Source organism: Capsicum annuum, chromosome 3 (assembly GCF_002878395.1).
Source record: "Capsicum annuum cultivar UCD-10X-F1 chromosome 3, UCD10Xv1.1, whole genome shotgun sequence".
In the NCBI taxonomy this organism is placed as follows: Eukaryota; Viridiplantae; Streptophyta; class Magnoliopsida; order Solanales; family Solanaceae; genus Capsicum; species Capsicum annuum.
The window spans coordinates 186,493,223-186,520,541 of record NC_061113.1 but is presented as its reverse complement, the minus strand read 5'-3'; the positions used below and the strand labels follow the sequence as shown (position 1 = coordinate 186,520,541).

General features: G+C 35.9%; 1 protein-coding gene across 2 annotated transcripts in view; it reads right to left on the bottom strand.

Annotated features, from left to right (window-relative positions):
* Nucleotides 1-5,006: 5,006 nt before the first annotated feature.
* The window catches only part of LOC107863382 (cleavage and polyadenylation specificity factor subunit 1), a 39,751-nt gene continuing 17,438 nt past the window's right edge, over nt 5,007-27,319 (bottom strand). For both annotated transcript variants that reach the window (XM_016709275.2, XM_047408521.1), the window contains 14 exons: nt 25,692-25,769; nt 17,104-17,244; nt 16,844-16,938; nt 15,179-15,375; nt 13,530-14,320; nt 13,186-13,266; nt 13,041-13,106; nt 11,684-11,761; nt 11,068-11,289; nt 10,275-10,406; nt 10,008-10,184; nt 8,770-8,949; nt 6,469-6,854; nt 5,007-5,738 (listed from right to left, as the gene is read on the bottom strand). In XM_016709275.2, the coding sequence (XP_016564761.2) occupies nt 5,624-5,738; nt 6,469-6,854; nt 8,770-8,949; nt 10,008-10,184; nt 10,275-10,406; nt 11,068-11,289; nt 11,684-11,761; nt 13,041-13,106; nt 13,186-13,266; nt 13,530-14,320; nt 15,179-15,375; nt 16,844-16,938; nt 17,104-17,244; nt 25,692-25,769 (2,739 nt within the window). In that variant the 3' untranslated portion in view covers nt 5,007-5,623. The remainder of the gene's footprint in view (nt 5,739-6,468; nt 6,855-8,769; nt 8,950-10,007; nt 10,185-10,274; nt 10,407-11,067; nt 11,290-11,683; nt 11,762-13,040; nt 13,107-13,185; nt 13,267-13,529; nt 14,321-15,178; nt 15,376-16,843; nt 16,939-17,103; nt 17,245-25,691; nt 25,770-27,319) is intronic.

Below are 27,319 nucleotides of genomic sequence, written 5' to 3'. Positions count from 1 at the left end.
CCTACCACAAGTGGTCGGTTTTGTAAAAAGCTACCACAATTTTATCGACCACGCACTTTGGTCGATTTTGTGGTCGGAATTTGAGGAAAACCGACCACATCTTTCTTTTTTTTTTTAAGTAGTGAATACTGCATCTTGACTTCTCTTTGGTAATTGTTCAATTGATTGTATATTAAAGCAAATCAAAACTAAAAGTAATTAAGTGAATGAACAAAAATCAAGAACTTCTAAAAATCAATAGTGAAATGAACTTTGAACACGCTAATTATTTTTATTCACCCTCGTGACGAGAGGCAATTTGAAATTATATATATGGAAAAGCTAGTCAGAAATTCGAAAAAAAAAGGTTATATTATAGAGCAAAGACAACATAAATACTAAAATGTCAGTTGTAAAATAAATTTTCATTTCGAATAACCTTTATTATTTTTGTTTCTCTTTTAAAATTGTGGAATTATATCCACTGTTATTTCTTTGCATGCAAGTGCGGAACAACAGAAAAACATAAAAGAACCACGGGAGGCATTCAGAGTATTTTTTATATGTTTATTCTTCATGTTTAATCTATAATCTATGATATATAATATATTAAAAGTGTGAAACTTTTAAAAAAGTGATTTGAACTTTTTACCCTTAATTAAAAAACTCTTCTTTAGACAAAACTATCTTTTCACTATTTTTAAATTCATTATTTAATTATTTTTTATTATATTAACTGGACTTTCTAAAATATATGGTAGGAGAATTAATTAATATTTTCCTTTCTACTAGACTTTCTAAAATATATGGGACTCCTAAAATATATGGTAGGAGAATTAATTAATATTTTTCTTTCTACTGTTCAATTAGAAAAATACTCCTAAAATAGGACTCTATTAAGAAAATACTTCTATAAATACTGAGATGTACGTTAAACTAGAGAACAAACTAGTTTGACTATTGGTAGAATATGATTGATGCTCATCTAACTTGATTCGATTGAATGTCTAGATTGTTGGATGCTTGATTTTCTAACCCTCAACTTTTTTACTGTTTTTGTCAGCATAATAGAATTCAACATGTATATATATATATATAGAGAGAGAGAGATAGATAGATAGATAGATAGATATCTTCTTTGTTTTCATTCAAAATCATTCTTTAGAGTCAAAATTTTCGCTTAGACAAGAATTAGTTGAATCAAAATCGAAGCTTTGCGATCACTATTATATATATATATTTATAGTTTACAGGTCGTAGATGAATATCGGTTTACTTTGAAGAATTTCTTGTATAAAGGTTTGGTTTAATTGTATTGTTTTAATATCTTTATTATCTTATTGTTTTATTTTAATTTGCAGATGCTAGATGAATGTAGGTCGGCTTTGAAAAAAATTTTTAGATAAAGATTAGGTTTGATTTTATTATCGTAATATCTCTATTAGTTGTTTATTTTGTGGTATTTTACAGTTTGTAGATGAATCTCGATCGGCTTTGAGAATTTTTTGTGTGTAAAATTTAAGTTTAATTGTATTATTTTGATATCACTTTTATCGTATTATTTTATTGCAGTTTGCAGGTGATAGATAAATGTTGGTCGGCTTTGAGAAATTTTTTTATGTAAAGGTTAGATTTAGTTGTATTATTTTGATATCTCTATTATCGTAGTATTTTGTTATTGTTTACGGATGGTAGATGAGTGTCGGACAATTTTGAGAAAAAAATTGTGTGTGAAGATTAGATTTAATTGTATTATTTTGATGTCTCTATCATTGTATTGTTTTGTTGCAATTTACAGATGGTATAGATGAATGTCGATCGACTTTTAAAAATATTTTTAGTAAAGATTAGGTTTAATAAATAAATTCTCCATCTTTACATACTCAAAAGATATTAAATTTAATTATTATATTCATCTTTATTATCTAAGCAAATATCCTATTTAATGTATGTAATGTTTGAACTCATTAAAGTGAGGTACACGTGCAAGGCGCGTACACATAAACTAGTATACATATATATATACATACATATACATATTCATACATACATACATATATATATTATATTACTAATAAGTAGGTCTGGTCGGTATTTTGCTGGAATGAAAACAAATTAGCACGTATCATAATTATTATTTATACGTGTGAAACTTACGGATTTATGAAAAATAATTCAAAGTTCAATTTCATTAAATTCGATTGTGATACTTTATTATTTATATACACTGCCAGAAATCGCGAATTACCCATGACAACAACCAAAATTGGCAAGTCAAAAGATTTTCTATCAAGAATTTAGCAAACAGATTACTAGTGGATTGCCGATCAAACTTACCAACCTGTATTTTGATACAGCGGAAAAGCTAGGTACCACCACCAGAGACTACGAAGATAAGAGTAATATCATAAACCACAAGAGAAAGTTAATATTATTAAGTCAAACCTAAAAGGAGATCGAGTTATGAAACTATTCCGTTTGACTTTTGTAAAAATAGGTTGTAGATCACGCTCCGATAAAAGTCAAGGGGGTTAAACTCATGTATTTATCATGCATTTTATTATTTTTAACTCGTAATATACATAAGTAAACCTTTTTAGTAAAGGTATCATTTAATTTGTAGCGACAAATTACCCATGGATTATCAACCAAAAATATACTTACCAACTCACACACATGTATAACTCATCAAAATAAAATAAAAATTCTTTCTCAAAATTATATAGGGGGAATTACAAATAGCACCAAATTGTTGGGAGGATCCAAAGTGATAATTTTGTCGATCACACCATTGTCAAATCCCAATCAAACATTTAGGAGGGATGAAGGATTCAAAGTTAAAATGGGTTTTATACAAAAGAAATTAGGCAAATATCTGACCTTTATGAAAATAAACTTAAAAAAGATAGAAAAGAAATAAATTGCATGTGAAATGTATCCAGAAAAGGACATTGACCAAAATGTTATATTCTCCCTTTAGGTACAAATAAATAAATAAAGTGAAGACAAAGGGCATGCGTAAAAGCAAAAACTACTTTTGACATAAATTGATTTTGGCGTGTGAGTCATATAGGAAGGCATAAAATTTTCCATAAGCAGCATGCATTACTATCTTTCTTCTTCAATGGAACAGTGTAATAATAACGTCTTCTTTTTATTTTCCTTGTCAAATCTCAGTGTCACGACTTTGAATCCTAATATATATAACTTCTTTGTCAATGACTGTCAATTGTATTTTTCTATGTCAAAAAAATTGATTGTACGCCTAATGCAACTTAAGAAAATTAGCTAATGAGGAAAAATAGCCCAAGACCACGTAAAGAAACCATAATGCATGTTCCACTAATCAATGTGGAACTTTCTTTATATACGATCAAGTGTTTGTATCTGCTTCAGAGTTTTCAACTAATTCGGATTCGCATTGCATAGAGCCTATTAAATAGGAAAATGCTTTCTACCAAAGAAAAATCCTCATTCTCCAGTTCAAACTCGAGGCCTCTGATTGATAATGGAGAGAGCCTCTGATTGATAATGGAGAGATCCTATTCATCCCACCACAATTGGGGTGACCTACTTGTAAAACTTAACACTCCACTTCTGTTTTAACTAGGTTTAGAAAAACACCAATTGCCCTTTCCCTATTGTAAGGACTAAGTACCCAATCATCATGACATTTCACGACATGAAAAGTTTTGATATCGTCTGCAGCAAATATGACAACGGCTGAAATTTTTCATTAAGCTTTATACTTAGGGAATTACTTGATGATATGCGTAAATATGTTTTTTTTTTTTTTAAAATAAATGTGCTAATTGCTTAAGTCGTTGAAAATAGCGTTAACAAAAGAAAAGAGGGGGGAAAAAAAGATAGACGATAACTAGTTTCATGGTATTATCCACCAAGGTACCTAATGCACTTTTTGTTAGTTCTTTATATATTTTGATGTTTTTGCTGAATTCGACTGATTTTGAAAAACACACGTACATGCTAGTAAACTATATTAAGGATTCCTAATTGCACGTACATCCTAAAACATAGAATTCTCCCTTCTCTCTATCTCAAGTACAACTGGATAATCTTGCTTCCCACACATATCCCTTTGATGGGACCAAAATTTAAGATCTTTTCAGAGTTAGAGAGTCCACTTCGTGATGGGCTATTTTGGTAGCATTTGAAAGAGATATAACAACAATATCTAGTGACTTGGGACTATATACAATAATGTAATATGAATGGGACTCCAATGTGGAAAAAGAGGAAGAAACTAATCATGGGAGAAGAGACCACGAGGCCATATGCTATCTATAAGTTCACTCATCTCCATCGCATTTTGTCTCTCTTTTTCTAGACATTTCCAAAAGCATTTGTCCCAAACTACATGAATGGATATTGACTTCTTTTTATTTCTAGTCGTTTCCTTTTCCTTTTTTTTTCTTTCATGGAAAAAGTGGTGGGGAGTCGTGGCTTTTAGCTGTATCTATTTTGGTAGCTTAATGTTGCTTTAAGGTTTGTGTAAGATTTAGGTAAAAATACCATGAATAATCAGGTATCTATTAGGTTCATAGACAATTGCATTACATCTTTTTCTGTTTTGGAAAAAAGTACTGCGTGTCCTATAAATATTCAGGCAGAACCATTTTACCTCAGTATGGTTGGAGTCAATCTAAGAAGTATTTGGTAATGCGTCTATTAAACCCCACTCCTCTTTTAAGATGTCATGGCAATAAAGACTAATGTTTTTCTTCTTTAAGACTGGCCATAGGCCAACTGTTTCCAAATGTTCACCTCCATCATCACCATCTTGAGCGCACACACGACCAACACTGTAACCCAAACTTCGAACTACTTTAACAATCATTAGTTAGGAAGGGATACAGAACAAAACAAGGGACAAGGGTTCCTTCTTGGATTCAAGCGCTTTCTCACTAATCCATCCATCACACGTCAGTTTTCTGCGGTGTAAAATCTGTATGTAGTCGTACAATTAATTACAAACACAGGATGCTTCAAGGAAAATGAGGAAAAACTGGAATAGAAAGTGATATTCTTGATGATTCAAAATATCCTACGTGTTAGAAATTATACATAGGTCCAAACTGTTAACCAGCAGAATCAACAAATTAGAATTTTCGACTGCTTACATTTCAGGTTTTGATGAGCAAAAAATCACCTCAAGTACACCACCTCGTTTCATCTAAGATCAACCTGGAACGGCTTCCTCTCTGCTCTGCATCCCCTTTGTATTACTAACCTTACACATCATAATATAATCTACAATGTTAGCAATGATGGGTTATAGAAGATCAAGCATCACCTAACATCTTAAGCAGTACATAATAAATGGTCCTCGGGTTGATACGCCTAATTAATGTACACCCATCGGTAACAACAGCGAACCAAGAATTCTGGGTAATCCCATTAAGAAGCAGCTGCTGCTCTTGACAAGAATGATGATTCCTTTAACGTTCTTCGGATTCATGATACAGGAGGAAACAGCTGTTAGGTGTTAAAGCCGCCTTAGTTCCATGAGGATGATTACTGAAGACTTTTAACTGGTCGAAGATGACTTCTAAACTGCTCCAGTTCCCCACTGCCTCAATTAGCAACATTAGTTTCTGATCTATACGTCCTCGTTAGAGCTACATTATAAGAAGCTTGTACCCAAGATCAAGTCATTAAAGTTTGACATTATTTGCATCCGTGTGGTTCCGATCTGCTGAGCTATCTCAAGCTGTTCCTCCAATGGGAGCATCTCATAGCTGCAAAATGAACAAGATATATACACTAATGATACAAATTCAGATGCTACTATAAGTCTATAGCTGACCAACGTTGTTAAAAAGATTTTGCGAGACTGCGCATATCAAAAATTTCACAAATAACAGTTCATATATATTCCACTTCATCACAACATCAAGACCACGAGTCTCGTTGGTGAGCCTTGGAGAAGGTCAGAAGAGTAGATTTAGTCATGTCCTCCATAGGCCTCCCTATGATACTATGAGAATGGAAGATGACAAGATAGACTTAAAAATCATATAGAGGAAAATTAAACTAGACAGTTAGAATCAATGCCTAGGTGTTGTTACACATTTATTTTTATTTTTTTTGAAACTGGTAATTTTAGTGTTGTTACACGATTATTAAGTCATCTATTTTCCTGAAAGTATATTAGGTCATGTATTAGCCAGACCTTTTAATCTTGTCCGAGACTTGTATGTCCGTGTAGGAACGAGTGTGAGATTTAGAGTACCCCCAATCAGTCTTCAAGGACAACTTATTGTAGGCATGGAGCTCTTCGATCTCATCCGAAGAAAAGATACTTCTCTTCACTCAACATCAAAAATAATTTCTTTTCTGAGAAGGTACCACCAAACATAATATGGTACATACTCAACTGTCTAAACAGGGAAGTGGCAACACATAAAACAACTTTTGAGTAAACTATAAAGAAGTGCTAGATAGTTCATGGTTCCAGAGACTACTTACTGGGATAGCAGCTCACAGTCAACTATGTTGTCTGGACCAGGCCGATGAGCTTTTCCATTTGAATGGAACTGGCGGAAAGATCTAGGATTTAGTCCAGCAACATGGGAAACAGCACTGACAAGCTTTTTTTGCAGGGACTGAAGCCTACGAAAAGTAAGTTCATCAAGAGGGGCTATACAGCCGAGGCTGCCATCTAGCGTGCCAAACACTGAAGCAAAGCGATTTGTTTTATCAGACCCCGGAGCAGTAGCAGTTCGCTCAGATGTAGTGGGAAGCAACTGCAAGCGTAAGAACTTTGTAATGCGAGAACCAACATGGAACTCAGCCCTGGACAGAAGTTTCTGCCCTTTCCAACTTTCTGACACCTTTGGAGCATAGTAGAATATCTACATTTAAGCAATATTAACAAATTAGAGTCAGATATCCAATGATTAAATTTGAACAACATTACAGGTCTTCAAGCCATAGCTAAAGATAATAGCAGTGGGAAGTAACAAAAGACATTAGCCCCTTGTGCTAGATACCTAATCAGAATGCTATATGCAAGATTGATGATACAGGCCAACATATATCTGAATAACTATTGCAAGTACGAACAGCTATATACTTTCCATGACTACATTGCAGTCACAAACTTCTCTATAGATCATTCTTGGAAAGTATAAATTTCTGTGACTCAAAACTGAATTTGCTAACGACATGCTCAGTGGCAAATGCTGATTTGCATCTTTTTCATGCATTAGAATAGTCATATCGTAGCAAACTCATCCACCTTTCTCCAACCCAAAGGAAAGAAAGCACCAAAAAATTTAATAATAACACCAATAAGGTGGGGGGAGCTGAATAGAGAAAACAAAATCCAAACACTCAGGTTGAAGGTATCCAATTTTGTATCAGATGGAAAAGTTATAGTGAACCTACATCAGAAAGTCTTGTGGGTTTTCAACTGATCCTAGACATTGGACGTAGAAATGCTATTAGAGTGAACTCGTCTAGCCAACTTAGGATGAGGATATTGCGGTGGATGTGTGGGCATACAAGGAGAAACAAGATTAGGACCAAAGATATTCGGGACAATTTAGGAATAATCTCTCTGGTAGACAAGATGAAGAAAGCGAGATTGAGGTGATTCGGGCATGTGAAGAGGCGATGCACGGATGCCCCAGTGCTAAGGTGTGAGAGGTTGACTACGGATGGTTCTAGGAGAGGTAGAGGTAGGTCGAAGAAGTACTGGACAGAGGTGATTAGATAGGAAATGACGCAACTTCATCTTACCAAAGACATGGTCTTAGATAGGAAGTTACAGAAGACGAGTTAGGGCAAATGGCTTGTTAGGTAGTTGAGAGTTGTCTCGCTTATTCCTTCATACTAGTAATCATAGACTCGTAGTATTACTTTGAGAGTTTCTTGTTATTCCATTTCTGTGATTATTTGATGTTTCGTGCACTTCAAGTATCATTTATTTTGTTGTAGTGATTATTTTTTAGTGTGCTTTGTCATGTCATCTTTAGCATTTTTGTCATGACTTCTTCTCTCTCAAAAACAGTCTCTCTACCTTACAAGGTAGTGGTAAGATTTGTGTACACACCATCCTTCCCAGACCCCACTTGTGGGATTACACTGGGTATGTTGCGGTGGTTGTTATTATTTTGCGAACTTAAAGTTTCCCAGACAGAAGAGCAATAGCCTTCAAAGTTTAAATGTCCCACATTGGTAGAGGAAATAAGATTGTCTCCTTATATGGTCATGGACAACCCTCACCTCGTGAGCTAGCTTTTGGGATTGAGTTAGGCCTAAGATTTTTTATTTTTTTTTGGTGGGGGGGCTGTTATCCAAAAAATTTACAACATATCCTGCATCCAGAGGTGGAGTAACAGCAAAAGAGAAAAAGGGAAAAAGAAAAGCTATCCCTAGATCCTCCTACATCTTATAAGGATCCTAGTATGTCTACAATAGCCACAGGATCATCTATACGCTCAGAACTACACCAATAGCAAAAAGTGATAATGCAGTTCATTTTAATCTTGTGTAATGGCCTAAGATTCATTTCTTATCATGGTACCAAAGCTAGGAGCATCCATATTCTGACGTCTCAATGTTGGGCCTCCATGTTATGTTGTCCACACTCTAGTTGGTAAGTCTGGCGTGTGGAGGAAATGGATTGTCATTATATGGTCTTGGACAACCTCACCTCATGAACTAGCTTTTGGGATTGAATTAGGCTCAAGGACCTTATTTTATCACAGAGTAAAATGAAAACACAACAGACAAAATAGAAATAATTATAAAGATACAAGTTACCTGAACATTCTTTTGATCATCTGAAACTACAAGACTGAGAGTGCTACCATCAATCAAAAACTCTGTTGCTAAACAATCAAGAGCACCAAAATCTTTAGCCAATAAAGTAAGTTGAGGCTCTTTCCAACTGATGAAGTATATACTCTTATGAATGTCTCCAAGAAGAATAAAGTTCTTCACCTATGACATTTACAACATTGAAGGTAAAAAGGCATGAGAAAAGTTCAGAATAAATTTTTCTGAGAAACTTAGGGAAATTAAACAAAGAACTCCGAATAGTATCACGGTTTGATATCTTTTGTCCAAGAATGAAAAGGATTGTACTATTAGATCCTTCATTTATGGAAACTGACAAGGTTCTAAACAATAAAACATAAATTATGTGCTCCTCCCAACAGTCTATTTGATTCTCCTTGTAGCTTGAGCCACCAAATATTACATGTCTAACTACAAGTAATAGATATAGGACAACCTATCTTAATAATAATCAATAGACAAAACAAACTACTGGCCGTGTTTTGCTCCTTTCACCACATTTTATTCATGTTGCTTTCTACTTTGATTAGTGTCTATGCATATACTCAGGGGTTGGGTGAAGGGGACACTATTTTAAAGCAGATTGAGATGTTGCAAAATGATTTATCACATTAAATTCTGTAACTGTTACCAACAATGCAGAAAAATAGGAACTGCACCACTTGGATTCACGAAATTATGACTACATATATGCACTTTTTACAGGATTGCGATTGGAACTCCTCAATCTAGGCACAGCCAGTCGCTTCTCGTGAATTTTCACAACCCTGGTGTGCAAAAATGGGATATTCACTAGGCATTTCTTTTATGATGGTTTTTTTATAAAAGTAACATCTTTGTATATAAAGCAAAAGCAGAATCTGGGAGTGCTGAAAAGGGTATTTCATTTATAATGTTGAATTCAGTACTCTTTAAAATTTTAATTCATGATATCCCTCATGTATTTATATGATTTAAGTCTCAGATTATATTCATAAGCTTATTTATCCTCAATGCAGATTCAAGAGAGGGTGGGCTATTGGCTACCTTTGACCAACTTTCTTAAATTTCAATAATCACAAATTAAAGGAAACCATAATTTACGTAACTCCTTAGATGAAAGAAATGTACCGAATTAAACACCCAAGTACAAAATCTTAACTGGAGTTTGAGCTGATAATGTTCCTAGAAGTACAGGAAAAGCCACTGCAAATTGTACTTACAATATTTAGGCTCACAACATGAAGTGGAGGAAGATCACAAAAGGCAACTCCATTCAATTCAGAACCCGTCCATTTGTGCAAGGTAATTTTAGGACCAGAAGCTACTAACAAGTGACCTTGAAGTGAAGCTAAAGCAGATATAGCACCCTTTATTTCCTTTGAGTAGACTTCTGAGACCTGAAACCATTTCAAAGAAGAGAGTAAAACATCTCATTTTGCCAACAAAAGAGAGAAATATGTAAGCCAAGGCCATGTGGTGGAAGATACCAAAGTTCGAGAATTATCAGCAGTTCGATCTATAGAAAACAAAAGCACACGACCCCTTGCAGCAACATCTTCCCCTTGCACGTAAGCAGTCCCAACTGCCAAAAGTGTTTCACTCTCTCTAGTTGTTGTATTCTGTTTAAACAAATTGAAAGAAAGAGGAAACGGTTAATTTTTGAAAGTATCCACATAATTCCTTTTTTATAAGGTGTTTAATAGTCTCCTCTTCATGTTCCTATTAGAGTGGAGTGTCCAAGCAGTGCTCCTGGGTTTGTTTTATTTTCTTTTTTTTAATGCGCAGTTTTTTTTTTTTTTTGGAATCAACAACATTCTTGGTCATGGTATAATCGTTTACACTTCATATTTTAGAGTGAGAAATATCTTCATGGATTTTTAAACAGATCATTTCAAGAAAAGCTTTTCAAAGGGCAACTGGAGCTTCGAACACTCCACTTTAAGGAATTGTAACTTTAAGGAATTGTAACATTCAACAGAGAAAATGCAAAGAAGAGTTGAATGTATAGACCACTAGAAACAGAATCTTGTATTTTCCAAATTGGAGTTTCGAAAGTTGCAGTTTTATCTTAACAAACCTTCAAGAATTGTATCAATTGAGTTTGAGAGGCGAAATAAACATTGACTTTAGTAAAAAAAAAGAAAAAACTTCGAAGTTTGAAATTCTCTGGGAGAGCTTGTACTCAATATTAAAATGTTCCCTTCTTTAAATAGTTTAGTTTCTGTGGGATACAAATGATAAAAAGAGGAAGAGGAAGAAGAAGAATAAAATAGAACTCACAAGTAAAGTAACCGTCCTCACAGTCAGAGCATTTTCAGAATTTTGCATGGGAATACTTGCCCTCGTTTGCCAGGGCCCACCAGATTTTTCTGGTTCCAAAATTCGCACCTCAAATTCTTCTATAGGGTAGCTTCCTTCATAATTTATATTTTCAGGATCAAACTGATGGCCAACTTCTTGATCAGCTATAGTTGATAGGACTTGATTCAATGGCTTAAGAACCTGTCAGAAATAAGTAAAACTGTATGAAATGAAGCCAGTAAATATTAATGCTAACCTCTCTGTTTTTTTCAACCAATGATTTACATTTTCCTTCTATTTTAGTTCTTCTTTCTTTTTGTGTGTTTGTGTGTTCTTCCTTTTCTTTATGCTGGGGTTTTGGTGGGTGGGGGTGGGGGGAACCTATCCTGTGAGATCATACTGACCGCTGACCATAACAGTAGTCAACTAACAATTCTATGTTGTGCATTCATGCGTAGGAAAGTCCTGTAGTATACACATTTAGTGTATGTTTTATGACTCATCTCTCAGCATGTGTATTACCAGCCTTGAAACATATGTTAATCCATTAATGTCAAACCAAAAACAGATAACAGAAGACGGAACGTATACTCACTGGAACTGAAACTATAACCGAGTAAAGACTCTTCTCAGCAGAATAAGTAACTTGATGTGGTGTTCCCTTCAATGGTATCTGCAACCCAGTCCGAAAAATAGAAGAGAAGACACACAGAGAAAATGTTAAAATTCAGATATTCATTGGGAGAAATAAACATCAAACTTTCTGTACCAATGATTTTGTACTCTAATTAATTGGAAAACATTAGCAGCACTTCATATACAATACTTTTATTATTTTCGCAGGGAACGCTCTTCATGTTATTGAAAAAGTTAAACACCATGTCATACTTATAATAGGATAATTCACATCCCTTGATCAGTACTTCAACTGCTCTAGATGCAATTGTCCCTAGCTTTGAAATTTATACTAATAAAACCCTCTAATTAATCAACTAGTTAGCCACTGTCAACTTCCTCCAGTTAGTAATCACTTTCATCAATCAATTAGTTAGCAATTATACAATCATATCATCTTTGTTGAAGCTCTCATGGGATATGCCAAAATTTCTAACCTCCGTCCACAATTGGATATCCATAAATATACTTTACATAAGCACAGTTATTGTGATGTCTTAACTCATCAAAAGCAAATCAATTGTAATATATCCGGAAGAGCAATATAATAAGATATAAGTTAGAAAACACCTTCGAATTTCCTTTGTAATATTTGTTTTTTGCAGTTGTATAAAACAGAAAAAGATAGGAAGAGCATTGGAAACCAAGAAAATGATATTCGATTACAATGTTTGCATGTGTAAACTAAAAAAATCTAAAAGAGTGCTTAAAAGTAATATGACACTATTTCTGTATTAGTCTATTCCAAAAAGAATTTCATGTTTCTATATTTAGAATCAATTCAACTTTAAACTTCTCATTTTATCCTTAATAAGAACCTTTTATAGTCAATGTTATAGCATGTTCAAGACCACACGTTTCAAAAGTCTTCAAATCACAAAAGTGTTATAGCATATTTAAGGCCAGAAGTCCTCATTTCCTTCTTAGACTCCGAGTTGAGTCAAATTGTCACATAAATAGGAAAGGAAGGAGTAACAACAACAACATACCCAGTGTATTCCCACAAAATGGGGTCTAGGGAGGGTAAAGTGTACGCAGTCCATACCATTACCTCAGATTAAGTAGAGAGGTTGCTTCCAATAGACCGCCAGCTTAGGACAGATAGCAGTATAACAAACAAAAAACATAAAAATAAACAACAAAATGGGATAACACACCGCTAGATTATAAAAAAAACAAAACACTGACAGAGCAATACTATAAACTATCTATTCGAGATCACTAAAAACATCAGAATACTACAAACAAGAAACTAGAGCAGAAAAATGAATTCAGACCTTTTGCACTGGCCAGTAGTTGTCAAAGGATAGGAAAGATGGAAGTTGGCAAATCTTTAAAGTTCCCTGCAATGACAAAAACCAATTCAGGAATACATAAGCACATACACATGAAAGCCGGAAGAAGCTCAATTCCAAACCATACCTGGGCAGTTACATATATAAGTCCGTGATTACAGTTAACATTGTGAAGAACAGTGAAGGCAACAATAGGTCCGTCACACAGCTGCAGCAACAAAGCAGTACTTATCAAGAAGAGTACGTGAGGGATAAATGATCCAAAATGAAAGTTTTTAGCTTAGACAACAAGGTTTACAGGTACATGAAATGGTTTTGTGGTGCCAGGAGAGTTGCTTCAAGACGAGACCATGATTTCCTGGTTCATTGCTCGCCCAGGCACCACAAACAGCCAGTGTAAGGGGCATCAGCTTAATCTAATTTCACCAACAAGACTATGTGAAATACATATGGAGGTAAGTTAACAATAACCTGTGGATGTATTCTAAGTCGTTCACGGAACACCATGAACCAAGATGGCCTTGACCCGGTGAGAAATATTCCTTGAGAACCACCGATATTCTTATAAACATTCATTCGCTCTAATGGGGTTCCAGACGGCATCTCTTCCCTCGCATAATTATCTACTGGAACCCGAACAAATCTTAAATTTCTGAGCCTAGATACATTTGTACTGCTAAGACTAACCGAATTCTGTGATGAAACAGATCCCTCAACTCTAGAAGAATTCTCTGAACCTTCAAAAACATATGCATGGTAACTTAGAACCGTCCCATCAGCCAATATCCCAAAAAGGAAAGGACGGGAATGTTTCCCTATCCATCTATGCATCATCAACTCCACCAAGTTTATCTTCATGTCCTTACTGTTCTCTTTCTGTCCAGGTCCGATTACATTCTCAGTATTCTTCGAATGTGTATGAAGACCATTGACTGAATCTTGGATGTAGGTGTCAACAAGGTAGGTCCTCCCAGAAACAAATTTATCAACGGAGAAAACACAACTAAAATTGGGAACATCAAATATTTCAAGAATGTCATTTTCATAACAAACAACGCAATATACATCACCCTGATCCTGGGTTACCCCATCGGCACCATCGATTGCCTCCCCCATACCAGAAGAAAGCCAAGCATCAGTACTAGTCTTCCTGAGCCAAGGTTCAGGGCCTTTATCATGATATAGTGTACAAGCAGATATCGACTTTTGTGAGCTTTCAAATATTGATGGAACAGTAATAGAAACAGAGCATGATGACGGATCTGAAAGAAATAATGAAGTCAGTATGGAAGTGAAACACAGGATTAATGGAAAATTTGAGCTTAAAAAGATATGGTGCAAAACAGAAAAGGGAAAGAATTAAACTGTGCACTATGCAGTTTTTATGAATCAGGCCAGACTTTTAAGAAAATTACACCATCTTTTATCAAAATGTAAATAACTACAGCATGTTTTGTCATTAATGCAGATTATGATTCAAATTAGTACTCCCTCCGTCCCATTTTATGTGGCACCATTTTACTTAGCACAAGGAAGACTTTCGAAACTAGTGGTCTAAAACTAAACAATCCTTAAATATTTGTGGTTGTAAAAAGTTTCATTGAAAGGGTAATAGGGGATCTTAAAGTTAAATTGTTTCTAATTATAGTAAGGTGACATTCATTTTGGGACAGACTTAAAAGTAAAAAGGAAAGGATGCCACATAAAATAGGATAGAGGGAGTAATAAGATAGTGATTCAGGCCAGTGGTAAGTCCCTTTGGAATTGCAGTACATGTATTAGTTTGTTTCAAGTTTATTTTAGACTCAGTTGAAGTCATATTTTATTTGTATTGTCATTCAAACGGACTAGATCAATATGCTTTTAGTATCAATTTAAGTTTTCAGACTAAAGCACTAAGGGGCATTCTGATAGTTTTTTTTAATCGGCAGTTCAAGTATATAATGTAAGAACCTGCAAAAAACAAATAATAAATTTTCTGTGAAGTTGAAACAAATAAGCATATTCCATAAAGACCGCAATCAAATTAAGCAATGAAGAAAGGCTTTCTTGTAGGTTACCGCCGCAAGAAGAGACGTAAAAACCTACAAAAGCAAACATAGTTTATCTTGGCAACATACCTCCAACAAGTAGCTGAAGACTTCCATTTGTCATTCTTAGTAGAACGTAAGGATCAGCTATTGAAACAGAAGCTACAGTAGAACTATCTGAACTCAAGCCAGATTCCACAATTGAAGCCTTAAAACTCAATTCTTGAGTCATAAATGCACCATCAAGAATTCGAGCACCATGAGCAAACACTTGGATAACTCGGCGTCTACACAGAAACGTGAAGAGCATTGTAAAAATAAAACCCACCCAACTACTCAACAAAGAAAAGAATACAAAATTCAAGACATAAGTCTAATGGTCAATTTTGAAAAAAAAAAAAAAAGGTCTGGCATAGGCAAAACAGAATTCCAGATCAGGGAACTAAATTCCTACTTTTTCATTCATAACAACCATAAACAAAAGATAGAATATGATGCATTCTCATTTTTTATACGGTATAATATATCATCACTTAAACCACAAACAAAACAGACCTTCATCAAACTCTTTCTTTTAAATCAGTAATAGGTAACCTCAAGGCTCCAAATTATTGCACACCCTCTTGAATAATCAAATAAGGGAAACATATTTCTTTTTTTTCGGGGGGACAAATTTTCAGCTATCTAGTAAACCAAGTCAAAAATTAAACAAAAGAAAAACAGTGAACACAGAAACCAAATATCTCTATGTTAAAGAACTTTTTACATCAAGAAAACTCTTAATGAAGCTAGAACAAATTAACAAATGAAGGAATCACTGGTTTTGATCTGTGTTGCTCGGACTCTTTAAAAATGTCAACAGGTGCATGTAGGATCCTCTAAAAATGGTGTATGTTTGAAGGATCCGACATGGGTAAGACAACAATTTTGGCGACTCAAAGCAACTTAGGTTTTGATTATGTAAATAACAGGTCATTAGAAAATGATTTGCATTGAAAATAAGTCATCAATGACTAAGACGGTTATTATTACAAAATACGAAAACCAGTTATGACTAACAAATTGATGTATAAATTTCAATTTATGCAGTGACTTTCTACTTTAGTATGCCAAGAAATGTTTGAGACGACTCCATCTTTATAGATTTCAAGAATTAAAATTCATCGACTTATTCAAACTTTAAATTTCGTGTGATATTTTCTCTATCAAAAAACTTATACTGCTTTAATATACTACTCTGCTATCACTAATCTAATATATATGACAACATCACTTGAAACTTTTTTAGATGTGTGGGCAAAGCGTCAGCATACAAGAAGTATACCAAAAAGTAGGAAACCTAGAATATGAAATGGTTACCCCCAATCATTCTTCTATACAAAATGGAATATCATGGGTGCGCCAAAGGGAAATAAGGGACACAAGGCTACTCCTTTGTTTTAAAAAATTCATTTTTACACCCTCAAAAGCTCCCTTATTTTTGTGTCTGAAATAATACCGTCACATAAGATGGAACTGAGGTAGCAATCAAACAAAGCAAAATAGTCTAAATCAAACAGGCCAAGAAGGAAGTAAATCATTGCAGGGACACTTTTGCACATTGTATTGAACCATGAACTATGTGTGCACTCTCTAATTCCCAAACATCAAGTTTAGCAGCGTAAGGAAGTTAAAGAAGACATGAAATACTATATGCCAGAAGACATTGGAAACACAAAAGGAATATGAACATAATGATTGAGCTAATAAAATCACCTCCCAAATAGATTTCCAGCAGCAAGAGTAGTTCCTTGGACATAGTAATCGACATTCTCTGTCACCTCCTCCAAATTACTTGCAGTCTGCAGAACCTGCCAGAAGAAGATAAGAAAATCAAGTTACAGGTGTCCCAGTTCCAAAAAATCAAGTTACAAGTGTCTTGACATAAGATTTCAATTCCAGCTATAGAGCATAGATAGGCAATTTTTCTTCTCAGATATTTTACATTTGGAACTATGCTCAAGTGAAAAGAGTACCATCGTACGAGTCTCCAAACTAATAATCAAATATGCATGATATTCATCTTCTTCATCTGCTACTCTTGAGGACTCGTTGAGGTGAGTACGCGTATTCTTGTGGTAGACAGTCCAAATTCCCTTGCAACCTGGTAAAGCTTCCTTCACGAAGTAAAATTACGCATCAAAATTACTCTTTGGCTAGATATACTATTCACCAACAGGCAATATCACGATATACTGAATATCTAAGATGAAATTATAAAACATGTTCCATTACTCCAAGTTAAGATACCAATCAAGGTTGTGTAACTAGAAAGCAGATAAACAAGAAATTCCTTAATGCTTAGCACTTCCAAAAAACTCCAAAGTCATCTCCTTGATATCAAGATATGAACACAGAAAAGCAAAGAGAACAAGCACATCATTCAACATGAAATCTATAGTAACATGGTACAACTCATAACATAGTGCAATCAGAAAAGCAAAGAGAACAAGCACATACATCAACATGTAAACTATAGTGCCATGGTACAAATCATAACACAGTGCAATCCTATTCAGCAAATTTTTATTAAAATTTAACTCTGGTAAGGCCCTCATAATCAAGTAATTAGTAGTTACTCCTTCAAGTCACCACCAGTTGGGTTGCTCATTACTCATAAAACTAGAACGGTCACGGGATTTTCTTCAACTTGCAGTCACATGGAGAATCATTTTGTAAATTAGGTCTTGGGCATAACTCACATCCACTGTTCTTGATGTGCGCGCATCAGCACATAATGCACAAAGGCGATGCAATGCAGGGTGTTTGCGCTTCGAGTGTTAGCTGCGAGGCAATCTACAGAAAGCGGGTACATCACCCTCTGATGTGTGATGCGTACTGATGCACTTGGATCGTGTTTATTTAAATTGTTGGGCCATTTTTAAATTTAAAAAAAAAAAGGGTCAATTTAATGAAAGAAAAATCGCAATTTTGTAGGTTTAGCAATCGCGACTTCTCTTCAGTTTTTCTGGCTGCTGCGACGTGAGAGCGCGACTTCTTCTCTTCTTCCCCAATCTCCATTGTTGCTGCGACTTCTCTTCTTTAAGGTAATTTTTCTTCCTCCTTTCTTATTTCTTCTTCCTTCTTCTCCTTCTCTTTTTGACAAAGTCCTCCTCCTTCTCTGTTTCAATTTCTTTTCTTCTTTCTTTTTAAAAAAATTCTGCTCTTCTTCCTTCTTTACTGCAGCTCTGTTTTTATCCCTCTTTTTTTCTCTTTCTTTTTCACAGTTTTACTTTTAGTTTTCTGCTGCTCCGCTTTTATTTTTTCTGCAGTTCTTTTTTTTCTCTTTCTTTTTCTCTATTTTACTTTTAGTTTTCTGCTGCTCTATTTTTTTTCTTTTTGTTGCGATTTATGTTTGATTTGTTTCTTATGCTTTCTTTACAGCAATTTTAAATGTGTGATCCGGCTTGGAAATATGGTAAAAGGGCAAGTGAAACCAATAGGAACAAAGTCACGTGTATTTTTTGTGGCCCGACATTTATGGCGGAGCTTTTCGCCATAAACATCTTATTGGTAATTGTAGTGATGTGCAACAATGTAAAAAGTGTCCGGATGCTGTGAAAAGAAATTAACGAGTATGTTGAGCAAAAAAAGAACCTAAAACGTCAAATGTAATCTCCACGACAAGTTACTAATCTTGATGATGATGATGATGAAATGGAAGATGGAGAAGCTCCTGATTTGTCACTTCAAAATCACAAAACAATCACAAAATGCATCAGTCTCTTCAAGTTATAAATCAACCGGTACGAAAGGAATGATAGATTATTACTTTCCGTTGAAGCCAAGAAATGATGCAAGGAAGAGTGGTAGGGAAAAGTGGTAAGAATCTGTTGGTTGTTGGTTGTGGCAGAGGGAATTTTGAGGGATCATGCAGTTGTGGCCTTTTCATGGTGGTTGTATGATGCAAGGCTGCCCTTCAATTGTGTCAATTTTGACACTTCTGGAGACTTGATCGAGGCCATAGGCCAATATGGCCCAAGGATGAAGTCACCCACTTATCATGAGGTTAGTGTCACTTATATAAATAAAGAAGTGTAAGAGACAAAAAATTGTGGAGGATCATCAAGTAGAATGAAACAAGTTCGGATGTTCCATTTTGATGGATAAGTGGACAGCAACAACTGAAAAATGATCATTAATGTGTTGGTGAATTCTCTGAAAGGAAGCTTATTTCTTGAGTACATCAATGCGAGCAACTCATCCAGTGATTTCATCAAAATATTCTCTTTGTTTAAGAGTACCATAAAAAAGATTGGACCAGAGAATGTTGTTCGAGTGGTTACAGATAACACAGCTGAAAATGTTAAGGCAGGTGCTATGATGATAGGAGTGTTCCCGCACATATATTGGACTCTGTGTGCAACCTATTGTATAAATTTGATGTTCGGGGATATTTTCAAGGAAAGACTTTTCAAGGTGTCTTCACTAAGGCAGTTAAGGTGCATTCTTACATTGTTCAAAGGCATTTGTTGTTTAATATGATGAGAAGATTCACTAATCAAAGAAACTTAGTGAAACCAAGCAAGACTAGATTTGCTACTGCTTTCTTGACCTTGCAGAGAATGTTCAAACAAAAGAAAATTTTGAGAACCATGTTCATTTCAGAGGAATGGAATAACAGTAAATTTGCAAAAGAAGTTGCACGGATAATGCTTTCTTACCGCTTTTGGAACAATGTTGTTTTTGCACTTAAAGTATGTGGTCCCTTGGTTATAGTTCGAAGCAAAACCATCAATGGATTACATTATGAAGCGATGAGTAAGGCTAAGGAGGTTATTAAAAGCTTTTTTTACTGAGGAGCATAAATACACAAAGGTCTTTGAGATCATCGATAAAAGGTGGAGTGATCAACTCCACAAACCGTTGCTGCGGCTGGTAATATCTTGAACCTATCCGTCAATTATAGTTGTGAGATGATTTATTGAATAAGAGTCAGGTGATGGTGGGATTCCATACGTGCATTGGAAAGATGGTTATTGATAGAGATTTGCAAGATAAAATAACTAATCAAATTAGTATTTACCAAAGTGCCGAGGAACTTTTGGAATACCAACTGCCATAAGACAAAGACAAGAAGTCACTGGGTGACTGCTTTTATGTTTCTATTAAATTATCACTTTTTAAGTTATTTCATTATCGTTGCTAATTTTGAATAATTACTTTACTTTAATAGTTGAATGATGGAGGCTTTATGGTTCAGAAACTCCAGAGTTACAAAAGTTTGCCATCAGAACTTTGGGTCTAACTTGTAGCTCATTTGGGTGTGAAAGAAACTGGAGCATGTTCGAACACGTAAGAGTTAAAGGAAAAGTTTTAGTATATTGAGATAAGTATATTATATCTCAAACGTCTTGACTTTATACTTGCAATATTTATTTGCATATCCATACCCAGAAGAGGAATAAACTAACTCTAAAGCGTCTCACTGACTTGGTGTTCATAAAATACAACAGATTATTGAGGCATTGTTACAACACTCGCAATGGATTTGATCCAATTAGCTTGAATATTGATGATGCCAATGAATGGCTAACTGGGATTGAGAATGCTGACGATGAATCAATTTTTTATGGAGATACTAATTTCACTTAGGGTGTTGTTGCTAAGGCAAGTGCAGTTGACGAGCGTCGTTATGGTTTAAAGGAGAGTACTTCAAGCTCATATAACAAGAGAAAAGAAGTTGCCACTTCAAAAGAAGATGAAGGAGATGAGGAAGTTGAAGATGATGAGCATTATGATGATAATAAAGGAATACAAGATTTGGACAACCTTGATGAACTAGAATTTAAATTGAAACATTATTAATTTAGATTTGCTTTTTCTTCGTTTTCCTGATTTGGTTTGCTAATTTGTTGAACTTTTTTATTTGCTATTGTGTTTCAGTGCTCAAACCTTTGATTTTGGTGTTTCATCTATACTTTTGCTTATAAATATTGTCTTTATTGTTGATTATATAGTTGTTGTGGTCTTTTCACTTATGATTTACTGCTTTGGATGGCTCTATTAGGTCTTTTTTCTTTTAAACTGCGCTTCACATTACTTCACATCAATGATGTGATCGCTTCGCTTCACGCATCGCTTAATGCGTGATGCAAAGCCTTGTCGCTTTTTTCCGCATCAAGCATCCTTGAACACTGCTCACACCCCAAAAGATAGCTCAAAGGGAAGAGGATTGCCCAAGCCTTATAAAGAGACCACTCATTTCATTAATCACCAATGTGGGACTTCTTTTCATTCTCAACACCCCACCTCACGACCACCACTGGTGCGTAGGCAATTTTTAAATTTTAATTTGGGGGACCAACATCGAGTGAGATGGAACCTGTACTAATACCATGTAAAATTAGGTATTAGGCCTAACTCACACCCCAAAAAGCTAGCTCAAAGGAAGGACTGCCCAAGCCTTATAAAGTGACCGTCCATCTCATTAATTATTAATCACCAATGTTTGACTTCTTTTCATTCTCAACATATTTGAATAAATCAAAAAAAAAGTGTCATGTATTGCAAAATTAGCAGGTGGTTCACATGAAATTGGGAGTAAAATTTTCTGGTTGGTGCACAAAAGTTGGGTTGAGAATATGCATGTGCTAATAAAAAGGAAAAAGGGCAAGGCTCTTCGAAACTAATGTAACTAATTAAACAAGAAATAAGAACGAAAAGAAAAGACAGTAGATGGGCCATGCCCAAGGCCTAATGCAATTAGAACTGAGAAGATACAGCTGGTGTCTGCCTCGGTCCGGAGAAGTGGTTGGACTGTTCAACATTAAACTGTGTCATAACAGCTTTCCCAGCAGCTGTGGTTTTTGTGTGGGTGTCTCGACGATTAAAATTTCAAAAAACCACTCTCCCACCACCAGATTAACCTTGCTTGGAGGATCCCAAATCGATTCAGTAACACAGATGAGAGTCCAAAGATGCTTCCTTTTCTCCGTGTCCTAATCTATATCAATGAATCCCCTGCATCTGTCACTTTTGAATTTAAGCAACATCTCCCACCATGCATGTAAGGGTATGTCAAAAGCCTTTGTCCAAGGACGGTTCAATTTTGGTGCTGCAAAATCAGTTCCGGAGACCATCATTCTAGGGTGACCCGCCTCCCATTCCAGAATCACTCACGCACAAATACCCTCATTGCCTCCTGCTTTGAGGGGAATTCAAACAAAAATTGATTCTGAGAGAGAGGTAACTCTTATCCCCGCTGTCATCATCCATCTATTCAGAAACCATTCATGGATGATATTTCATTTTGGGATCAAACTAAGAGGATCATTGAAGGTGCCAACAAGACGGGACGAAAGTCACCTATCTAGATCCTCCGGTTTGTTATATGCCTGGGAATTCATTCCGACCACTTTTGGATAGTAGTTGCAAGGACCTCCCTGATGAAATGAATTGCTATTCACTGGAAAGCTGAGTTAGAAGCTTCATCCAAGAAACTGATGATTTTTTTCAGCAAATTTGCACACCTAGATTGTAGTCCACCACTGGAATGATAATCGTTGATTTTCTTTCTTCCCACGATTTTTCTATACGTAGACAACGTCCATAGATGTTGTATTTTTTTTTTCTTTGATGAAATAATAAGGATTTCATTAATAAAAGGAATCAAGAAGATGCAGGCATTACAAAGAAAGAAATTATCAGCTCCCAAGAAGGCAAAAGAAGCTATCACAGCTATCAACATAGCTCTATGGAGCTGATAAATTCTAGGAAGATTCAACAGTAATTACAGAAGAGTGATTGACCCAACTAAAAATATTAATCAAACATCTAGCCTTGAGAAGGGATGGGAGTTGGGATGCCATCAAAACACCTTTTGCTCATCTCTATCCAGAAGCACCACAAAATACAAGCAGGAACCAAAGACCAGATCTTTTTAATAGACTTCCCAACTTTCCAGGAGCTCCAACACACAAAAGCCTCTCTCATAGCGCCTGGCATGACCCAAGACAGTCCAAAAAGAGAAAAGAACAAGCTCTAAAGGTCTGTGGCAATAGCGGAAGGAAGAAATAGATTATTGATAGATTCTGAGTTTCACAAGCACATGTAGCATCTGTTGGATAAATGGAACTTCCTCCTCATAAGATTACCCTGAGTTTAAGAAAGAATTTTTAACAGTAACACAACTGAAACAGATGATTTTTGGAGGCATCTTAGTTCTCCACATAAGTTTCTAGGCCACAGATTAATAAGTGTCGTCCTTGAGCTTAGAAGCAAGTAGCCTTCTTTGACCTAATAGGAGACATCCCTGTCACTTCCGCAAGTGAGTCTGTCCATGCCTTGACTGTGGACTGGGCTAACCTAAATGGTGGCCTCAGAGCTATAAATTCTTCCAACTCCAGTCATTTAGATTTCTCCTCAGAATCATGTTCCAAACATTATCTTCCCTACACTGAAAGATGGTTGAGCCTGGATTGGATGCAATCGGAAAGATTCTTGGAAATACATTCATAAGAGGAATGTTTCCTAGCCAAGTGTATTTCCAGAACTTGATATGCTCCCCAATTCCCACCTTGAGAGAAGCATTGCTAGAGAAGACCTCCCACAACCTATGCCATAAGGGGTTGTGACTTCATTAGAGCACCAGTGACTAGTGCTACCAAATTTTGCTTGGACCTCCTTCCATAAACCAATTGTCTCCTGATTGTACTTCCAGTGCCATTACATTAGCATACACTTGTTATGTAATGCCAAATCTTTAATCCCTAAGCCTCCAAACTGGTTTGGCATGGTGACTTTGGCCCATTTCATAAGGTGGAATTTGTGGTCCTTACTATTTTTTTGGACAATTGGTAAATAGTATTCTTCAGCATTAAGGAGATGCTAGCCACCATCAAAAAAAGGGGTTACAGCCACATTCCAACAAAAATTTACAAGCTTCCTATCAAGTCTATGATCTGATCTACATCTTCTATACACAATTGTTTACACCAAAAAAGTAAAGATACTACACAATTCCATTTACTTAGTGAATAGAATTGGACCTACCTTCAAAACATCTACTGTTCCTTTCTCTCCAGACAGATCACCAAATACATGAAGGAATCAATTTCCACAATCTCTTTTGAGTCCTGCTGCCCCCTCTTCTAATCCAGCAACTTAATAGGTTAGAAGTACGTTCTGGCATGGTCCAGCTGAGCAGAAATGTTTAGGAAAAGCTCCCATAATTGACTTGTGTACTTACAGTGTAAGAAGGGGTGTTTGTTTGTTTCTCCTGTCAAGTTACACCAAAAACACCTGGGGACTAATGTCCTTCCTTTTTTCTGCAACACTTCTTGACTGAGACATGCTCTTCTGATAACTAATCATGTGAAGCATTTCACCATAGTAGGTGTCAAACCTTTCCAGTGGTATTGTCTACCACTTACCATCTATGTTGCTCCAACTCTTTGAAAATGTCAGCGGGTGTGTGTGTGTGTCGGATTCTCCAAAAGTAGAGTATTTTTGGAGAATCCAACATGGGTGCAGCATTGAAAGCGAAGAGTCTGCTCAACTTAGCTTACCATTCCCAGTACCCTTCTCATATCCTGAAATCCACCCTGTTGTAACCGCATATTTTCAAACTTGATGGATGAAGGGTCAGAAGTCCAGTCACCATTTTCCAAGGTTAAGTGCCTATGATCAGAAAAGACCCTAGGTAAAGGCACCTGCGTCACTATACAAGTAGTCATACTGTAATTTTCCCCAGCTTTTGTAAAGATCCCCTGTGCCCCTGGAAGCTTGTTTCATTACATTGCAGACCCATTGCAACCTGTCTTCTTCAATTTTAATTTTGTTGGAGAGACACCTGCTTGATTCTTTAAATTAAAAAAAAACTGCCTTTGGCCTTCACTGATAATGTTCATCTCAAAAGATTTGTTGCTCGAAGAATTAACCACTTTAGCTCCCATTCTAAAGGATTGTTGAGCCACAGAGAGGCCACGCCAAAGAGAAGATAAGAGAGAGAAAGAGAATATATATAAGGAGCTCTTCTTTTACATTGTCATTCAATAGTAAAAGTATTTTTCTTTCTTCTATTTTTACATCAGCAAGTAAAACTAACTCTCTACAGAAATAGGAAATAATGGAAAGAAGCTGCCATGTAGATAACAAAAGAAGGTCTTACTAGTTGTTTCTAGTATATATGAACCTCTTAACTGTTCAAGCTAAATACACCATATTACAAAGCTTACTTCACAAAGTATGCGACTAGACTCAGATCATTAACTCTTCAAAGAACAATAAACAAATGTAAATGAGTGTGTGTGGATGGCAGAAACAGAGGATGTCTTAGCATTTTAGCAAAAGAAAAACACACCATAAGATACAAACGGCATCCACATAGCCATTCTTACCATATAGCTGAATGCACGAGAAACATTCGAAGCTCATGGTAAATGAGCATAACAAAAAAGGGAAGAAATTATAAAGTTAAATACAAGCTTTGAAGTTGAGCAAATAACATGCAACGACAAGACTTATTATCACTTTCCACAATGATGTGATGTGATGTAAGTGCTAGCGAAGTTTCACGGAGCTTTAAAATCAGAAAAAAAACAGGAGTAGAGAGCAGACATACTTGGGTGATCATTTCTGGGCGGATTGATTGTTGAAGCACACACAGAGAACCATTCTTTCCATGCCCTGAACAGCACACCTGACAATGTCCCAAAGAGATTAATAAGAATTCACACTGGACCCGAAAACAAGTAATAGAGCATCCAAAGCTGATAAAATTTTAAGATATCATATTTTAGGTTTTCTGTATTCTGGACAGTTACAGCTCACCGAGGACATGACCCTAGATAGGAAGGTCTGGAAGACGCGAATTACGGCAGAGGATTAGGGCCAGTTTGGGTCGCTAGTGTAGGGAATTACGTGGTGGGGGTTTTATTCCTGTTATGATTCCGTGTTCCGTGTTCCATGTTTTATTACAAATCTGTGTGCTTTCCACTGCTTTCCTCTGTTTTATATTACTTATGGGTGCCGTATTTATGTTATGTAATCTGCTTCTATCTGCTAATCTGCTTTACTATGTGTTTGTGTGGTATCTCGTGCCTTGAGCCGGGGGTCTTTCGGAAACAGCCTTTCTACTTCATCAGAGGTAGAAGTATGGACTACGTACATCTTACTCCCCCCAGACCCCACTAGGTGGGAATACACTGGGTTTGTTGTTGTTGTTGTTGTTGTATTCTGGACATTTGATTGTTCCACGAACTCCAGCAAAAGGACTTCAACAAAAAAAAAACAATTATCAACTGTTATGAGTTCCAAAACCTAAAATCTATTACCACAAGATAATTTCAATTTCTATTTCTCATTCTTTTATAACTGAGAAAATCCCTGAGGACAGGGGCCCAAGGATCAGAACTCGGTGGATAATGGGTCCATCCCTCTACCTTTCTCCACTTAGATACAAGGCTTTTGGTTGCGGCAAGATCTAAACCTGTGAAGTGCGTCCGATCCACACATCATGTTCTGCGCGCTTAGCACAACTGTGAGCATTGTGAGCACAACTTGATTCTGTTGTTCTATTTGAATCAGACAGAAACATTTTACATATAATTCTTAAAATCCTCTTTTACATGTCACAACATGAAAGCAAATGTGTAAGTCTACTGTGTGAAGAAAGATAACAGCAACCAAGGATCAGTTGTTCACTTCAACAACAACAACAACAACAAACCCAGTATCAGTTGTTCACTTAATTGATCAAAAATAAACAAGGATCGATCAGTTGTTATCCAAGAGCTCTAGAGGAATGAACAACATTAATCTCATCATAATTTTCTTCCAAATATCATTACCAAAACTTATCAAATATATATTCAGGGTAGAGTTGTTTATTAATTGAGGGATGACATAGATATAAATCCTCCCTAAAGTGCACTTAGAGGTGGAACAGGCATATCAGAGGAGTTTTTTCCATGATATCTTTTTATTTGAGGCTCCTTGTGAAAGAAGGGGAATTGCTCCCGCATATCACAACTTGGATAACCAAAGCTCCAACAGACATGTGTTTCTTCATGTGGCTGGAAGTTAGCATATATCCACGCAATAGGTTATCTCAAGAAGAGGCAAAGTCTGCACATACTTGGACCAACATGTGTAAGAAAGTCGGGAGATAACATGACTACTGATCCATCATCAAGCAGCAAACCACTAATGGTGAACAGTTTCAAAACAGTTTCAAACCTTACGCTGGGG